At 34.5% G+C, this 19,094-nt stretch overlaps 1 protein-coding gene across 4 annotated transcripts in view; it reads right to left on the bottom strand.

The window, feature by feature from the left end:
- Positions 1-5,939: 5,939 nt before the first annotated feature.
- The window catches only part of LOC106867458 (putative G protein-coupled receptor 139), a 407,204-nt gene continuing 394,049 nt past the window's right edge, over positions 5,940-19,094 (bottom strand). For 2 of the 4 annotated variants that reach the window (XR_001409149.3, XM_052973246.2), the window contains exon 6: positions 8,112-8,288. Coding sequence is in view for 2 of the 4 variants with exons in the window: in XM_052973246.2 (XP_052829206.1) it covers positions 8,258-8,288 (31 nt within the window). In the remaining 2 variants the exon portion in view is untranslated. Of the gene's footprint in view, positions 8,289-11,999; positions 12,095-19,094 lie in introns of all 4 variants that reach the window. The other 2 variants (XR_008265624.2, XM_014912337.3) reach the window with 2 other exon arrangements.

Raw genomic sequence — 19,094 nt, 5'->3', positions numbered from 1 at the left:
TATGCACTCATAGAGCCAGTTACCCGGTTTCCATGGCACATATGTTCCACACATGGACAAACACCATCGGTCCGTCGCAGGATTACTCACTTTGCCAGCTCGGTTAACTGAATATATATATATATATATATGGGAGAATATACAAATAATAACAACAGACGAGGACAGGTGGTGTAAATAACAAAAGTATTTATATATATATATATATATATATATATATATATATATATATATATATATATATATGGTGGTGGTTGTCTACTCCTTACACAGAGTTTGACCACCTCCTGCACCTACACCTTAGCCCTTTCACAACGTCTGATGTGGATTTTTAAACCAGACAGTGTTTTGAAAAAACACTCACACAGATTGCACCTCTGATTTGCACTACCAATACCTGCAAGTAAGTTCTGCTCATTGTGGATCCTAACATGTCTTTTAAGACCTCCATTGGATTTGCAAACCCTCTGGCACACACCACATTCAAACGTGTGCACAGACATATAATCAGAATAGCTGGTTGAAGTTTGTTTTCCATATATACATACATATATATGTATATATGTGTGTGTATATATATATATATATATATATATATATATATATATATATATATATATATCATGGATATCATGCATACATACATGCATACTTGCATTCATACATACATACATACATACATACATATTTCAAAGTCTTGTGATATGAGAGAATCTGAATTTTTTTTCATTCACAGTTTGCGTATTGATTACGTATTTGTGGAGCGTTTAATAGATCGGTAAATACTGGGGTTTTTTTTTAATATTTGAGTAACCCTGATAATGGAGTTATTTTACTGTTGATTCAGATAACTTTTAATGAATTATTTACAGTTTATTTAAAACTAATAAGCTTCCGTTTAAATAAATTGGTAATGACACACAGCGAGGACATGTTTTCATTCAAACAAAGCAAAGTCTGCCAATATATCACAAATATAACAAAAGTGAATAACATGAAATTGCCACGCATTATAGTTTAATCAATAAATTAAATTTAATTGTCTAATTTATTTTTCGTAAGTAAACTACATGCATGTTTGAGATGTGACAAATGAAGTAAATGTTGCCCCTTCTCATTTGCAAAACATGTGAGAAACAAATCAAAATCAGCACTGCGCATGCACAACATAAATATCAAATGCACCAAATACCACACGATGCATAGAACATCTAGAAAAGTCTTATATATTTCATATCACAAGTAGATTTCAGTAAATAATGATATTTACACTGATGTTTTAATAGACAAAGTTTTCTTTGCGTCACCTTATGTGGTAACATTTTTGATCTAATATACATATTTTCTTTTTTATATGCAAACATTTTATAAGTATATATGCAACAATTAGTGTTTGTATAACATACAATAAATCTTATATTGAAATATGTATGTGTGTACTTAAATATATTTCCCATTTATTATATAATGTGTATATACATAACCAAACTGCAAATCATAAATAAATATATATATATATATATATATATATATATATTCCTGGTAAAGGCAGGTTTATGGGGTAAACCTGGGTTTCCTCTCCATAAAAGGTTTAACTTTATGGCGTATCTTTAGACCCCAAGACCTGTTGGCCTATGACCTCTTTAAAATAAGGAGGGGAAACGTCTGAATTATCTTTCTTTGGTAATCCACTTCCGGTCTTGCTTCCTTCGATCAGTTATACGGATAAACAATACGGTATTTTCTCCCTCTCCCGTTGGGCCAGCAGAAATCTCCTAAAATGTAGACATGGCCCGAAAATCTCCGTTCTGGAGTTAAATATAGCTCTTGGCTCCAGTGGGTCACTTAGGATTCTCGTGCTTTCAGCTATGAATAGCTATCAGCGCTTCGTCCCGTTAATGTAGGGGCCTGCTGTGTTTCCAAGGATTTTCCATGAGATCTAGTGTGGAACTCCGTCGTCTTTTAGTTGCCGAACATGACTGAGTTTTCCGGGACTCTGAAGGAGGATGCCTGCTTCGAATAACGTTTCTTGAATGAATTTCCGGTACAAACAATCTATTTCCGTGGACGCACGATATAGGTGGGGTATCTATTATTGTTGTTGTTTCTACTGTTGTTGCTGTTGTGGCTGCTGCTGCAATTGGTGTGGTAGTGGCTGCCGATAGCGTTTCTGATGTTGATGCTGCTGCTGCTGCTGCTGCTGTTAATATTGTTGCTGTCGCCGATGATGTTGTTGCCACTGTTGATACTGTTGATGTTGTTGATGCTGATGATGTTGCTGCTTATGGTGCAGCTGGGGCTGCTGGTGTTGGTGTCGCTGGAGGTAATGACTGTAAAGCACCTGTCTATGTTGTTACTAATGCCGCCGATGTTTTCGATGTTGTCGCAGATGTTGTTGTTGCTGCAATTGTTGCTGCTGTTGTCGATGTCTTTGCTGTTGCTGGAGCCCGGGCTATTGGTGTTGGTGTTGGTGAAGGTGGAGATGGGGGTGACGTTCATAATACTGTCACCGTTGCGGGTTATCGAGGACGCTGTTACTGCTGCCAGAGGCGTCATTAGTCGAGCTGATGTCCGTGCTCCTGCTAGGGAAGCTGCTGCCGTTGGTGGTATTCTTACAGATATATTTGGTGTCGGCACTGCTGCTATAATCGGTCCTGCCAGTGTGGACGTTGCCAGCTCTGCTACTGTGGACACAAGGGAAGCTGTTGGTAACGCTGGTCTTGAAGGCTATGTTCCTGTTCGTGATGGTGCCTTTGCGGGTGTCAGGGGTGTTGCTGCTGTTGACGTCGCAAAAGACGTCCACTATGGTGGTGGTGGTAGTGGTGGTGGTGGTGACGGTGGCTCTGTTGTTGGTTCTGACGGGGTTCTTCGTGCCATTACTCCGATATTTTTCTCGATCGGGCGATCTACTATTGCAAATCAATGTGTTGGCTGAATTATATATAAAACTATAACCTTTATATAATTCGTTCAGAGTTGTCTCTTTTAGGTACATTTCATTGACAAGAGTCAATAAACTCGAAACATCGGTGTCTGAGATTCCTGAGAGAGAGAGCGATACTGAACGAACTGGTTGTTTTCAAACTTTTCTACCATAAGAGAGATCTTTTTTCTCCACAGTAACTGTAGCGTATTTGCCTTTAACAGTTGAAAGATGTGACAAACATATTTCAACTAACCTAAATTACGAATATATATATATATAATTATGTGTATTTCTTCTATCTTAATGAATAAAAATTCTTCTGATAGAATAAATGGGTTAATAGAAACCAATGTAGCAAAGAACACAAAATAACTGTGGTTAGCTCCTGTTTTTAAGGCAGGAACTCGTTGAAATTTTGGGTATTTGAATGTATGTATACATATATATATATATATGGGTGTGTATATATACATATATATATATATATATATATATATATATATATATATATATATATATATATATATATATATATATATATATATATATATATATATATATATGTCTGTATGTATGTATATACTTACTTCTATGCATATGTATACAGGTATATATATGTATGCAAATATGCACTAATATCGCAAAAGTAGACGTCCATTATTATACCATTTCACTACACATTAGTACAATGACCAAACAGATTGAGTCGTTCAAAAATGCACAAGGCATGTGCACTAAATAGTTGCTTATGTATTGAAATACATCCAGAAATAATAGCGTCTATTACCTTTTCAGACGTCATTGTGCATGTATATATGTGTGTGTATGTGTGTAATGTGTGTATGTATGCATGTATATATATATATATATATATATATATATATATACACACACACGCATACACGTCGTCTGATCAATAAGGACTGCTGCCATAGTAACGAAGCTAAAGCACACAGAGTAAAGTCGCTTAGTAGAGCTTGACCTTGAATTCTGTGGTGCATTTGTACCACGTTGTAACAATCTTGTTCACTTCCGCTGTTTACAGCAGTGCTTAGAATGGAGGTGTGTAGCGTGTGATTGTCTCATTGACCATGACAGAGAAAGTTCAACAGAGAATCTGCATCGAATTTTGCCAAAAGCTTGGCAATACCTACTCAGTGACCTAAGGAAGGTTTTCAAAACGTTTTTATCGTTCTCAACATACTCGAAGAGATTTTGTGCAACTGAAACCCGAATTTCATTTTGTTCAGCTGAAACTTGGCAGATACACCTCTTGTACCCAAATCTTCAGTGATAATGGACTGAACTGAATCGTAACTAATCTGCTCATCCTTTGATAACTCACAGGTGGTAATTCGACGATTTCCCCTCGCTACTTCGTGCACATCTTCGATGTTTTTCTCAGTTCTGCTAGTTGCAGACCTCCCAGAACGTTCGTCGATATCGACATTTTTCGGCCATCCTAGAAAAATCTGAACCACTCGTACACTTGTGTGCGGCTCATACGCTCTTCTCCACACACTTTCTGTAACTTTGCGCAGACCTCTGAGCAGGTATCGCTATGACAACTTTCTCTGTCATGGTCAATTCGATGATCATACGCTACATACCTTTGATTCCAAGCACTGCTGTAAACAGCAGAATTGAGCTAGAAATCTAAAACTTCCTGTGCATGCACAGCAGCGTTCAATGTCAATTTGTGCCACGCGGCTTTACTCTCCGTGCTTTAGCTTCGTTACTACAGCAAGAGTCCGGATACTTAGTGATCAGACCATGTATATATGTCCATATATACATATATGTTTGTGTAGACATACATACATTTGTGCAAGGAATTCTATGCATGAGTGTGTGTACGTGTGTGAAAGAGAGACACACACATAGAAAGAGAGACAGAGAGAGTGTGTGTGCATGTGTGTTTGTGTGAATTTTTATGATAATTTTATTGATAATTGTCTCAGAATTTTCAGCCAGATGTCTCTTTTTCAAGTCAGATGCGTGTGTTAGTCATTGTCACGTATGTAGGAATGAATTGTGTATATCTAACATGCGGATGTGTAGTTGAACTTACGGGGTTTCTCGCATATGTGTCAGCTGAGACATACAACAATATACGTATGTGTGTTTGTATAGTTAAATAAAAATCTATACATACGTGAATGATCGTGTGTGTATGTGTTTGTGTACGTGTGTGTACGTATATATCTTGTTTTTCTTTGCTTACTAATTTGCTAACGACTGTCACCTTGACTGCCCTCTATACTATTTATCATAGTTAAAACTAAGATACTTCTTTGAACTGTGACAGACGTTCTTTACCTCTTAGACAAAGATACTACATTATTTTGTCTAGCCCAAGCTCAACCCTTTCTTGATTGCTATAGAAAGATTCTTTTCTTACACTAAATTTATGAAAAGTTTCGTCCTGTGACATATACTGGTTTATTATTTTCCCTTCTTGACAGCATAGCAGTATTCACAGGATTTCATATCAGTAATCAAACAAAATATAATAAACTGAATTATATAAAATGGTATCTTTGTACTGTCAACCAACTCTTGGTGGTACGTAGTATTGAATCAAACGAAATATAACGATTTGGAGTTTCAAGTCAAGCATTCGATAGTTTAAATGATAATCAATATATAAGGTGCCAGAATATATACTAATGTGTGCATATATATATATATATATATATATATATATATATATATATATATATATATATATATATATATATATATATATATATATATATATATATATATATGTATGTATGTATGTATATATATATATATATGTGTGTGTGTGTGTATGTATGTGTGTGTATTATGTATGTATGTATGTATATGAGTAACTGTGTGTGTGCACAATGAACGTACATACGAGTGTGCGTGTCTTCCATTCGTGTGTCTATGCGTATGTATGAAAAAATAGACAGAGAACGTGCACGTGCATATATACGCCAAATAATATCATATTTTTGGAGGACATTCAATGTTTTTGAAACAGTTTCCAACTAAAAATATTAAGTTTATATTTATGAATCTGAATTTTCATTGTATCAGTCTATTCTTGTATATCATATTCATTTAGGGAGATAAGAAATCAAAATGGATTATAGTAGAATCTGCGACAGCGATTTGGTTATCTTCATATATATATATATATATATATATATATATATATATATATATTGGGTTGGCAAGAAAGTAATTTCGTTACGATTGCTTTGAAAGACTTTTGTCAATGTTATCATTTTTCCCTTTGGCATTTGAAAGCCGTTACTTTTAGCTTCCTTTAGAAGCAAATTGCGCGTAAATTTGTTTACAGCTGTTAGTTCAGTGTCAATTTTAACATGGAGAGTAAAAAAATGAACATTTTCGTCATATTTTGTTTTGTTTTGTTTTTTTTTGTTTTTTTTATTTTGTTTATTTCCGTAAAGGCAAGAAAGCCGCTGAGGATCACAAAGAGTTATGTGGAGTTTATAGCGTTGATTGCTTAACAATACGCAGATGTCAGAAATGTTTTTTAAAATTCTGTTCTGGAGATTTTTCACTCAAAGTTGACCAACGTTCTGTTCGATCTATTGAAGTTGGTGATGACCGAATCAAAGCCATAATTGAATCGGATTGTCATACAGCTGTGCGTGAGATTGCAGAGAGGTTACTTGTATCACACACAGCAATTGAAAATCACTTAAAATGTGTTGGACCCGTTAAGAGGCTCGATATTTGGGTTCCACATAAATTGAAAGAGATTCATTTAACACCACAAATCAATACTAGCGATATGCAGCTCTAACGCAATGAAATCGAGCCTCCTTTTAAACGAATCATCACTGGTGGTGAAATATGGATTGTCTACAATAACATCAATCGAAAACGATCATGGTCCAAGCGTAATGAATCAACAGAAACTACGTCGAAAGCTGAATTGTATCGAAAAAGGTCATACTGTCAATTTTGAATGATTTTGAGCTGATTCCAAAGAACCAAACGATCAATTTAGATGTTTACTGTCAACAACTAATGAAACTGGAGGAAGCAATCAAAGAAAATCAGTCAGAATTGGCAAATTGTAAAAAAAATTGTGTTCCACCATGACAACGCTAAACCATACACGTCTTTGCCAACTCGAGGAAAATTACTGGAGCTTGAATGGGAAATGATTTCACATCCACAATATAGGCCTGATCGTGTACCATCAGATTACCATTTATTTCGAAGTTTGGAAAATTCTTTGAATGGTAAATCTTTCAATAATGATGATGACTTGAAATCGCACTTGCTTCCTTTTTTGGTTTATAAGGACCAGAAGATCTATGAGCGCTGAATCATGAAATTGCCGAAAGATGGCAAAAGATCATCGAACAAAATGAAAAATATATAACTGATTAAAGTTCATTTTTGTGTGAAAAAATGCCCTTTATTTCACATTAAAAGACCGAAATTACTTTCTTGTAACCACAATAAATCAAAGTCAGTTTGACCATTACATGATATTTATGAAAGATAGAGACGACAATAAACAGATAAGGAGTTATTAGAACATCTCGGTATTACTGAATATTTTTTATACATTACGTTTTATATATTTTGGAGATTTCACAACATTCTTAATATTACTACTGCTGTTTTCTTAATACCAATATTGCTACGTATCAAGCACGAACATTACATAATAGCGAGTCACTTTATTTGTAAACATGGATTATTAAATAGGATTTTCCAAAAAACAGATCAGTATGCTGACAGGTTTCTTTGTGCAATATAATCCAAAGCTTCAATGAAATCGTCTTTCCTAAGTATTTTCCTAACATGCCTGTAAGGTAAGATAATAGTTGAATAACAGAAACTGTATGCCTGCATGTGTGACATTGTATAATAGATACATGTATACATAATACACGCATACACACATATATGCAGGCACACACATATATGTATACATACATACACACACACACACACATATATATGTGTGTGTGTGTGTGTGTGTGTGTGTGTATGTGTGTGTGTGTAAGCGTATCTAGTATAGATATATATATTTGTGTACACATACGTGTATGTATCTTATATATGTACTTGTATATATATGTATACATATATATATATATATATATATATATATATATATATATATATATATATATATATATATATATATATACATACATACATATATATATATATGCATATATGTATATATGTGTGTGTATGTATGTCTATGTATATATATATATATTAGCTAAATATACAAGCATATACATATGCTTTTTTGTAGATTACGCAATGTGTTTTGGTTATGAATATCCGCCATATCCTCAGCTACAGTAGAGTCAAATTTGGATTGGTTGGGCTGTAAAAAAAAACAAAAAATACAAACAATTAGTAAAAACAGTGCAACTTATACAATAAAAATATACATGATTCGATTGGTCTAAGTGTGTAAATAAATATCGTTGTAGAAATTTACACAATATGAAAATTGAAAGACACAATTAATATGGAAAGTGATGTGGAAAAAAAATTGTATGTGCAACACATTACCTGCATATCAGATCTAATCTAGTGGAGCGCGACCCTTCTATGACGAATATTTACAGTTACTTGGAATATTGAAACTTGGTTGAACATTCCAGCTGATATATAACAGCAATAGAGTTCTTTTTCATTGTTCTCAATAGTATCTTTATTATTATGCAGAGATTCCCATTTTGTGTATGTGGTAGAATGCACGAAACACAACTTGATTTATGTTGCTCGTACAACAGAACAATTAAGCAAAATATTTAATGAGCACAGATATGACGTCAAGCACAATAACAGTTATTCGATAGAACTTTCCGAACATTTTGCCTCAAACGGCTGCAATTTTGAAAAAGACTTGAAAGTGCATATTCTCAGAAAATATTCTGAATCTGCTCCACTTCCAATACTCAAAATTCATGAAGAGAAATATGTTTGCGGGTTATTGACATCAGGCCCTAGAGGAATGAATAAAATGACGGGAGAATATCATCAAATTAACACAAGACAGTTTGATTGAATATTCTTTTTTACTTCCCTTTTTTTCGTTCCTTTTTTTTTCTCGCTTTTTTCTGTCTTTTTCTTATGGCCTGTTATAAAATTGAAACTTAAAAACTGATGATGTCATTCCATCAACGTGTGGACGCTGGTTGCTCTCGTTCATACTTTAAATTTTAATTTCTATAATTTTGAATTTTTATCATATTTTATTTTGTACTCAACAAAGACAGGCTTGCTGTTGAAATAGCGTTCAACCAATAAAATATCTATTGCAATCTCATCGCGCTCTTTGTCTTGTCTGTTTACCTTTGTGAAGAGTTACGTCAATCCTTTTAAAATATCATTATTATCATTATTTTTTATTATTATTATTATTATTATTATTATTATTATTATTATTATTAATTCTTTTATTGGCCACACGAGCTTACATAAAGAGGCACGCTGGTAGAGTCGTTAGCATGCTGGATGAAATGCTTAGCGGTATTTCGTCTGTCGCTACGTTGTGATTTCAAATTCCGCCGAGGTCGACTTTACCTTTCATCCTTGAGGGACGACCTAGATAGATAGATAGATAGATGGATAGATAGATAGATAGATAGATATATAGATAGATAGATAGATAGATAGATAGATAGATAGATAGATAGAATAAGTACCAGTTGAACACAGGGGTCAATGTAATCGACTCATCCCCTCCTCTAAAATTTCAGGCCACGTGCCTTTAGTAGAGAGGAGTATTAATACTATTAATGCGGCGAACTGGCAGAATCGTTGGTGCGCTGGACGAAATGCTTACCGGTATTTCGTCCTTCGCTACGTTCTAGGTTCAAATTCTGCAGAGGTCGATTTTATCTTTCATCCTGTCGGTGTTGATAAAACAAGTACCAGTTGAACACTGGGGTCAATGTTATTGACTGATCCCTTCCATCAAAATTAGAAAGGATTATTATTATTATTATTAGTATTATTATTATCATTATTATTATTATTATTATTATTATTATTATTATTATTATCATTATTATTATTATTATTATTATTATTATTATTATTATCATTATTATTATTATTATTATCATTATTATTATCATTATCATTATTTATGATTTTCTTTCATTAGCAGTTTATTTCAGCTGCCTTAGTACCGGGCATCCTCTGAAATCCAAGAGTAGCAAGGTATTTTTTTGTTATGCATGCTAAAATTATCACCGTATTTACCATTTATTCTATTCTAGATACAGAGCGCTTTCCGTAGTATATGGGCTCAACTCAACAAGGCTACCTTTTGCAGTTCATGGAGATTGGAGTTATCCAGAAGTCGCTTAATATACTTCTTCTTTATCATTCCCAACGCATCAATTACTACTGGTAGTGCTAAGCTTCCACACGTTTGTGATTTCAATTTGCAGATCTTTATTGTGAGAAATCTTTTCGTATTCGACTTTTTGATCTTGTAGGACTGACATATTCATTAACAGACATGTTCCTCTGTTGTAGTCCTTGATCACAATGTCTGGTCGATTGGAGGCAATTTTTCTATCTGATTGTATTGGTAAGTTCCAAAGGATGTTAACGCCCTCACCATTTACTATATCTTCTGGGTGGTGCCTGTACCACTTATCATAGGATTTAATTTTGTAGTATTAACAAGCATTCCAGCGGATGTACTGCCCTAGTCTGTCATGTCTTATGAGGTACTCCTTTTCAGCGAGGACAGGGTAGCCAGAAAAATTATCAACTGTCTCTGTGAATTTTCCACAAATTCTGCACGAGGGGTCAGATCCATCTTTAAGGACGTTTGCATGGACGTTTCTGGTAGGTAAGCTCTGATCTTGCACTGCAGTATAAAAACCTTCTGTTTCCCGTTTCAGACCTGTTACTTGTAGCCTTTGCTGCGTTAGATTTCGATCAATATCTGGCTTGGATAGACGGGCAGGGTATTTTCCATGCAGTAGTTTACCTTTCCAGCTGTCTCCGATAATATTCATGCCAGCTTTCTTTGCTTTTTGTTTGATGATTTTGCGTCAATGATAGGGTTGCCACTATTTGGATCTCTTCGGTCTTTCTGACTGTTAATGTTTAAATCAGGAGAAGCAATGGTAGGTCTGTCAGTATTTGGTCGTTCTTATTGTGACCTTGTAGGTCAAGAGACTTTTAAATTTCTGACTAAGCTTCATGACTGAAGCTTGTTTGGAATCTTCATGTTTCAGTGCAGTTCGTATTAAGGTACGTTTCAAGGCCTATTTTTGTTCGAGCTGCATCAGGCCTTTTCCACCTCTTTTTCTTGGGAGATAAATCCTGTCTACATCTGATTTTAGATGGTGCATTCGGTACCTTGTAAGAATTTTACGGATCCTTCCATCCATATTTTGCATATCAGTGAGATTCCACTTAATGATACCGAGGCTATATGTAGTTACTGGTATGGCCAGAATTGACCGCATTAATTCTGTTAGCAGCATTTAATTCTGAGTTTAAGACTATTCTTACTCTTTGGTAGCATTCCTTGCGGATTTTCTCTTTCTTTTCAGATTGCTGGATACCATCACCTTCATTGGTTCCCAGATATATTTCGGATTGGTCTAGGCTTCGAATAGCTGTGGTAGTATCAAGCTCCATGTTTTCTACTTTTATGAACTTCCATGCCTTGAAAGTAGCCTTTGCACATCTATGAAGTCCGAATTCCATACCTATATCAGAGCTGAATTCTTTGACCATATTCAATAGCTCTTCTAATTCTTTGTCGTTTTTGGCAAACAATTTTAGATCACCTAAATAGAAAACATGATTAATTTTCTGGTGAAAGATATTTTACTCTCTCTTAACGTTATTCATTTGCGTGGATAATGGAAATAGAGCGTACTATTATTATAATTATTATCATCATCATCATCATCATCATCCTAGTCGTTGTTATTGTTGGTATTTGTTATTGTTATAGGTGGTGCCCTTGCTTCTGGTTTCAAATTGTCTCGGTTTTTTTTGGGGGGGGGGGGGTTTGTTTTGCTTTTTGTAAAATGAGCATCTAAATATCTACCTGGGTGTGAAGTTTTCACCATTTCTTTGGTCACATGTATTTGCGAAAACATCAGTAAATATTCGCATGTTTATTTGTGTCTCAAACAACACTAGCTTATAAAAGAAACAAGATTAAAACATATTTAGAGAAGCAGAAACCTCAAAAATAACAATTATGAGGTTATAGTTATAAATAGTTACAAACAATAACAATTTGATAATTACAAAATTAATTTGTGAAGAAAACACAAGCATAAATTGTATTAACAAACGCTCAAATTATTTGAAAGGAACCCTGCTTACCAAAAACAAAATTCTGCAGGGTCAGCTTCTAAAACAAAAATGCAAGAAAGAGGTATGTTACAGACACGAATGTCTCCTTACATACTTTATTTTCGAAAAGACATGAGTACCGTAAGCATCATATCTCTGCGTTTCAAAATACTGAAAAACCATCCATATACACATAAAGATGGTGTTTTAGAAAGCCATAACCGACGTGTGGTAGGATAAAATATATGGAAATGTGTGCAGAATATTAAAAGTCGAGGATATACTGAGGAGACCGGCAGAAACAGTGCACCAACCGACATGCTCATTCAGCATTATGGGATAAAGAAAAACGAAGATAACGTCGAAATTTATTAGTGTTGAACTTGACAACTTTGCAGCACAGTAGAGATACGTGACAAGCATGGAGTTTACCTATAACGGCTGGTTTCTAGTTTGGATAACAAGTTCCTGATTTTCCTGGAACACACAAGATTATCTCGGTGTCTTATGTAGTTGGGAAACTGAAGTAGAAGTCGATTAAACTGAGGGGTACTGTGCAGAGCGCTTAGTTGTCACGTGTATATGGGTAAGAGCCTTAAGAGGACCCCTGCTCAGTTGTGGAAAAGCAAAATTAGCTTGGAGAGTGAAAGTGCAACAGAACTAGCTGCAGCAATGATGACATATATTCTTAAAGTACATGTATGAAGTCACATGTCGCAGCTCTGGGGATAAGGATAATGGGATTGAAGCCAAACAAAATTGTCTCGTCAGTAATGCCACAAATGGCAGAACTGGACACGGTAGGGCATCGATGACAAAAGGGGACTTCTTATCCAACACAGCGCCAGTGAAAGGCTCAAAGCAGCAGTTACATCTTAACGTCACGCAGAGATTGGAACGAGATGAAGTATTATAGCAAGAGGGGGAAATTTGCAAGAATAGTAAAATAAAAGTCGGAGCAGATAACAGAAACAGAATATATCCTGAATGAAACGGAAGGAAACGAGATGTCTGCATTGTGACTGATTAAAGAGCAGATGAGTAACGGCAACACTAAATCGAATACTTTTTACTCGTTGTTTTCCAAATTATTTATGTTTGTAATGTTGATAATGTAATTAAGAAACCCTTAACTTGTAATGTTGGTAATGTAATTAATAAACTCTGAAAGAGATTTTTACCAAACTTAAAATAGCAACTCCAGCTTACGTCTGTTATTGAGTTGATCATCGAAGTAAAAATTATCGAATGAAGTATGCATATAAACATCATACAACGCACATCATTTCACTTCACTTTACTTTATTTGATGAACACAGAATAGAATCATAACGAGATACTTCCCTCCTTTGAAACGAAAACAAATAACCAATGAATATGCAGCTTACAATGTTACCCAAATTCTAACCGAAGAATAAAGGATCTTTCTTGAATATAGGCACAAATATGATCGTGAACGAGCGCAGTACGTGTTACATGTTGGCGAGTAATTCCCCACTGAAAATGGCTAGAATTAATTATCTTCGACTCCAAATACTGAATCTATAGCAGCGAAAAAAAATTAATTAGAACGTTTTAAAATAATTCCGATATGTCTGAGTCAATTTAAAGTTGCTTATCTATCTAAACAACTAATAAATTAAAATTACTCTCTCGATCCATTACATTTACACCTCTTTTCAAAATGTAACTAATTTAATTAATTTAAAAGAACCTTATAGCTTCCTGCTGAAGATATTCAACCAAACTTGAAGTATTAGCTTCTATTTCTATCTAGAAATATCAAAACGCTTGTAGCTAAGAAAGGAAAAAAATATTCAATTAAATAATTATATGATGATTTTATGAAGTACTCCATTTCAACTTATTTAATTCACTAATGAGGAAAACAAAGAATAGCAACATATTCCTCTGATTTGCAATGAAATTAAACAATGACAAACCAGCTTACCAAATAACAAAAACTTGTTGAAAACCAAGCAAAGCATGCATATTATCAAAAGATGATTGAATGGACATCATATATATTTTTAACTATACCTCTTATATCACTCTATATATTTCTATATAGATATCTCCTTACTGATATGCCTACTTATCTGTCTCTCTGTTCGTCTGTTTCCTGCTTTCTGAGACCTTGAGCATTGTGTATTGCTTCCGCCGATATTTGGTAAGTCGTTGTCATTTGTAACCTAACTACAATACATCAACAATGAATTTAGACGATGGTGAAGCCATGAAAGTATCTCATATTAAGAAACTAAAACAAATACGCTTTTCAAGATTGATTATGTATTTCTGATGTAACAATAGCAGCAACTGTCACCACCACCAGCAACAAGAATAGTAATATTTCATCTTCTTTCCACAATATGCACAAGGCGTAAACTTTTGAGAGGAGGGTACCAGTCAGTTAAATAACTAACTAGTAATATCAATCACGGTGATCCACAGGTTCTTATTTCATCGATCGCAATAAAACGATACTCAAAGATGACGTGCGCGGTATTAGAACTCAGAATAAGAAATGCCGAAATATGTAATAATAATAATAATAATAATAATAATAATAATAATAATAATAATAATAATAATAATAATATCCATGAAATTTGGTTGAGAAAAATGTGCCAAAGCAACCTTGAAGAGAGGAAAACTAGTTAAGAGTAGCAACATCACACTAGATAAAGCAAATGAAAAAAGAGGATTACACCAAAGCCAGACATACAAATATTTAAGCATCAATGAACTAGATACAATACAACACACACAAATGAAAATAAAAAAAAGAATACTATAGACGAGTTAGATTAATTCCGAAAACAAAGCTCCATGCGAAAAACAAGATATAGGCATCTACACTCTAGCCGTCCTAGTTATAAGTTACAGCTACAATATCCTTCACTGGACACTAAATGAACTAATCAAAATAGAGAGGAAGACAAGAAAAATAATGATAAGATTTAGGCTGCACCACCCAAAATCTGACATAGAAAGGTTATATACAACGTATAGAAGGTGGTAGAGGCCTTATACAGCTAGAAAACTATTACACAATAACCACCATAGGACTACAAAAATACTACTGCAAGAAGCAAAGAAAATTAATTCAAATAGCCACAAAACACGAACAAAACAAAAAACTGTTTTCAGTTTTTAAGGAAGTTGAGAAATACAAACAAGAAGTCATACTACCTAACAACAATGAAGGAAAAGAAACAACAAAAGCTGTAAAACAACTGAAATCCGAAATAAAACTGGAACAGCAACGGATCATGGTAAAACGATTGCAAGAAAAGCCCCTTTTATGGCAAATACTGGGTTAAACTGAATGCAAAAGAAATAGACAAAGCAAAATCCCAACAATGGCTGAGAAGCTCAGGACTCAAAGCAGAGATTGAAGGATTTTTAATTGCAACACGAGATCAAAGCCTTCCCACCAGAAATTACCAAAAACATATAATGAAAAGAAATGCAAGTAGCAGCAGAATATGTGGCGATGGACAAGAAACAATAAATCATATTGTCTCTGATTTCCAAGTCCTGGCTAGGAAGGAATATATTCACAGACACGACAGAATTGGGACTTATATACACTGGAGGCTATGCCAATACTATGGAATAACTACAGAAAAAAGGTGATATAGTCACATGCCAGAAAAGGTCACAGAAAATGAGAAGGCAACCATACTACGTGATATGCCAACACACACAGAGAAATTAAAACTAATAGGCCAGATATAGTTGTCAGAGACCATCAAGAAAAAAAAAGATTTCTAATTGGTGTATCAATACCAACAGATGACAACGTTTCTCTAAGAGAAATACAAAGACATGGAAATAGAGGTAACTCGAATGTGGGAGTCTAAAAGCAGAAACAATTCCTATCATAGCAGGCGCATTAGGTATGATAAAAAATATATTCAGACAAATGCATAACAAAAACAACAGGACTAACAAATATATATAACATACATAAAATAGCACTACTAGGCACCGCACACATTCAGTTCAGTAAAAATAAGAGCATCACAACAGACCACAGAACATGGAAAGCACATGATAATAATAATAATAATAATAATAATAATAATAATAATAATAATAATAATAATAATAATAATAATAATAATAATAATGACAGTATTTATATTGGAAAATATATAAACACTACAAAATCAACAATCCTGCTTACTGCTATGAACATCATCCCTGAGCCAGGCGCTGAAGGTAAAAATGTCACTATTCTCTGGGATTTTCCAGTCAACACCGACCGAACGATCCAGGCTAATCGGCCAGACATAGTCAGTAAAGATAAGGAAGAAAATACTTGTAGACTAATAGATGTAAGTATCCTCACTTGTAAAAATATATCCGTGAAGGAAATTGACAAATTAAGTAAATATAAGGAAATGGAAACTGAAATACAAAAGATGTGACACCTTAAAGTGAGAACTGTTCTTGTTATTGTTGGTGCACTAAGTATAACAAGAAAAGGATGTCAGAAACCTCTACATAATATCCCTTGAAAATCATATCTCCAAGAAATCCAAAAGATTGTGGTGACAAGCACTGCCCACATCCTTAGAATTCCCCTATCAATTTAAATACCTGCATTGTATTACATGAATATATCTCGCTACTGACCGTGCCACTTCCCCTCCCCAAGCTTTCAATTATACTGTAATATCTGTTATCCTTCACTGGCCCTAGGACGCTGGGTGTGTCTCGGTAAGTGATTGTAACAAATATGAAGATTAAAAATAAATAATAATAATAATAATAATAATAATAATAATAATAATAATAATAATAATAATGATAATAATAATAATAATAACAACAACAACGACGACGACAATAATAATAATAATAAAAATAATAATAATAATAATAATAATAATAATAATAATAATAATAATAATAATAATAATAATAGTAAACTTCCTGGAAATGAATGGTAAACTACCAATGGAACAGAAGGAATGCAGTGGAACAGAAGGAATGCAGTGGAACAGAAGGAATGCAGTGGAACAGAAGGAATGCAGTGGAACAGAAGGAATGCAGTGGAACAGAAGGAATGCAGATTGAATGCCGAGCGATAAAAGACTAACTTCTGATAGACAGAATGTTACTGGACGACTGCTAGAAAAGACTTACTAACCTGGGCATGGTTTGGATCAATTATGAGAAAGTTTTTGACATGGTTCCCCCATTCGTGGATTTTAGAAAGTATTCAGCTGGTACAAGTGTCTGATAACATCTCAAATTTTTTTAGGAGATAAATGAAGAACTGCAACACAGAGTTAACTTTATGTAGAAATCTTTGGTGAAAGTTAACGTCAAAAGAGACATATTTGAGGGAGATAGTCTCTCCTCACTGCTGTTTATGATTTGTATAGTACTCCTCACACAGATATTACGTAAAGCAACATCGGGATATACTTTGAAAAGTGGAGGAAGATTAAATCATCTGTTATATATGGATGACTTAAAGATCTTTGGGAAGACCGAACGTGAAATTAATGGTCTAGCTTCAACAGTGAAGATATTCAGTAAGGATATCGGGATGGAATTTGGAAGTAAAAAAGTGCTGTACACTTATAGTACGAAAAGGCGAAGTAGTGTCTTCTGATGGTGCAGAACTACCCAATGGTGATAAAATCAAGGATATTGAGAGTGGTGGATATAAGTATCTAGGTATTTTGGAATATGACAAAATCAAGGAACTTGAAACGAAGGAAAGCTTTAGACGAGAATATCTCAGAAGAACCAAATTAATTATCAGAAGTCGGCTGAATGGGAGAAACAAGATTAGGGCAAAGGAACACATGGGCTGTTTCCCAAATGCGATATAGGCAAACCAGAAAAGTGACGACAATTAACGAGGAACGACGCCCTAAAAGTGATCTTTATAGGCTGTATTGCCTAGGAACAAAGGAAGAAGAGGCTCATAGGATGAAAGATCTGTGTTGTCAGCGAGAATGACAGTTAGGGATGGTACATCAAACAGCAGAGAGAATCATTCCTTACCGCTCTTAGAATTAACAATATAATACCTACCGAAAATGTGATGCATCCATAAACATTTAAGAAAAGAGGAAACAATTGGAAAATGAAATCACTGCAGGGACAATACCTCAGAGAAATCGAAGAAAAAAAAACAAGCCCAGCACTTAGAGATGGCTAACAAAAAGTGATCTGAAAGGATGCACCGAATCATTGATATGCAGCGCCCTGTAATAAGCTCTAAGAACTGATTACAACAAGTTTCAAATAGATAATTGCAACGAATCGCTCCTTTTTAGGCTGGGTGGCAGCAAAAACGAAACAGCGATACGCATATGTGAAACCATTACCATTTGTTTGAAAATTTAACTGGTTGCTATTTTTATTGTATTAATGTTTGTGTTAGTAGAGGAGACGTTTGTGGTGGTGGTGGTGGTAGTAGAAGTTGTGTTTGTATCATCGATTTCTTTGTCTTGTCTTTCAGTACAGTTGTTCTTGTTGCTCGCTTTTGTTGTGACTTGAAGTGTAGTGGTGGTGGTGGTATTAGAGGTAACGTTTACCCTTAATTTCCTTTTCATCTTTGCTGTCAATTTAAGAAGGTATTTCAGGGAAGCTATTTTCATAATTGCTGTTCCAAGAGCCATTCTTCCACTCGACTTGGAACACTATGCTGTTTTGTTGTTTTAACAATTTAACAATTTCAGGCTCCCCAATTTATCTGCTACACGACTTGGTTTTTATATTCTACGCTTATTCACTCACTCTGGAAACATTAGACTGGTGTAAGGAACCACAAGCACCAATACTATGCAGGTATATGAGACATCCCATC

This window comes from Octopus bimaculoides, chromosome 15, assembly GCF_046866305.1.
Source record: "Octopus bimaculoides isolate indiv1 chromosome 15, ASM4686630v1, whole genome shotgun sequence".
Taxonomy (NCBI): domain Eukaryota; kingdom Metazoa; phylum Mollusca; class Cephalopoda; order Octopoda; family Octopodidae; genus Octopus; species Octopus bimaculoides.
This window is presented reverse-complemented; position numbering and strand designations above follow the sequence as displayed.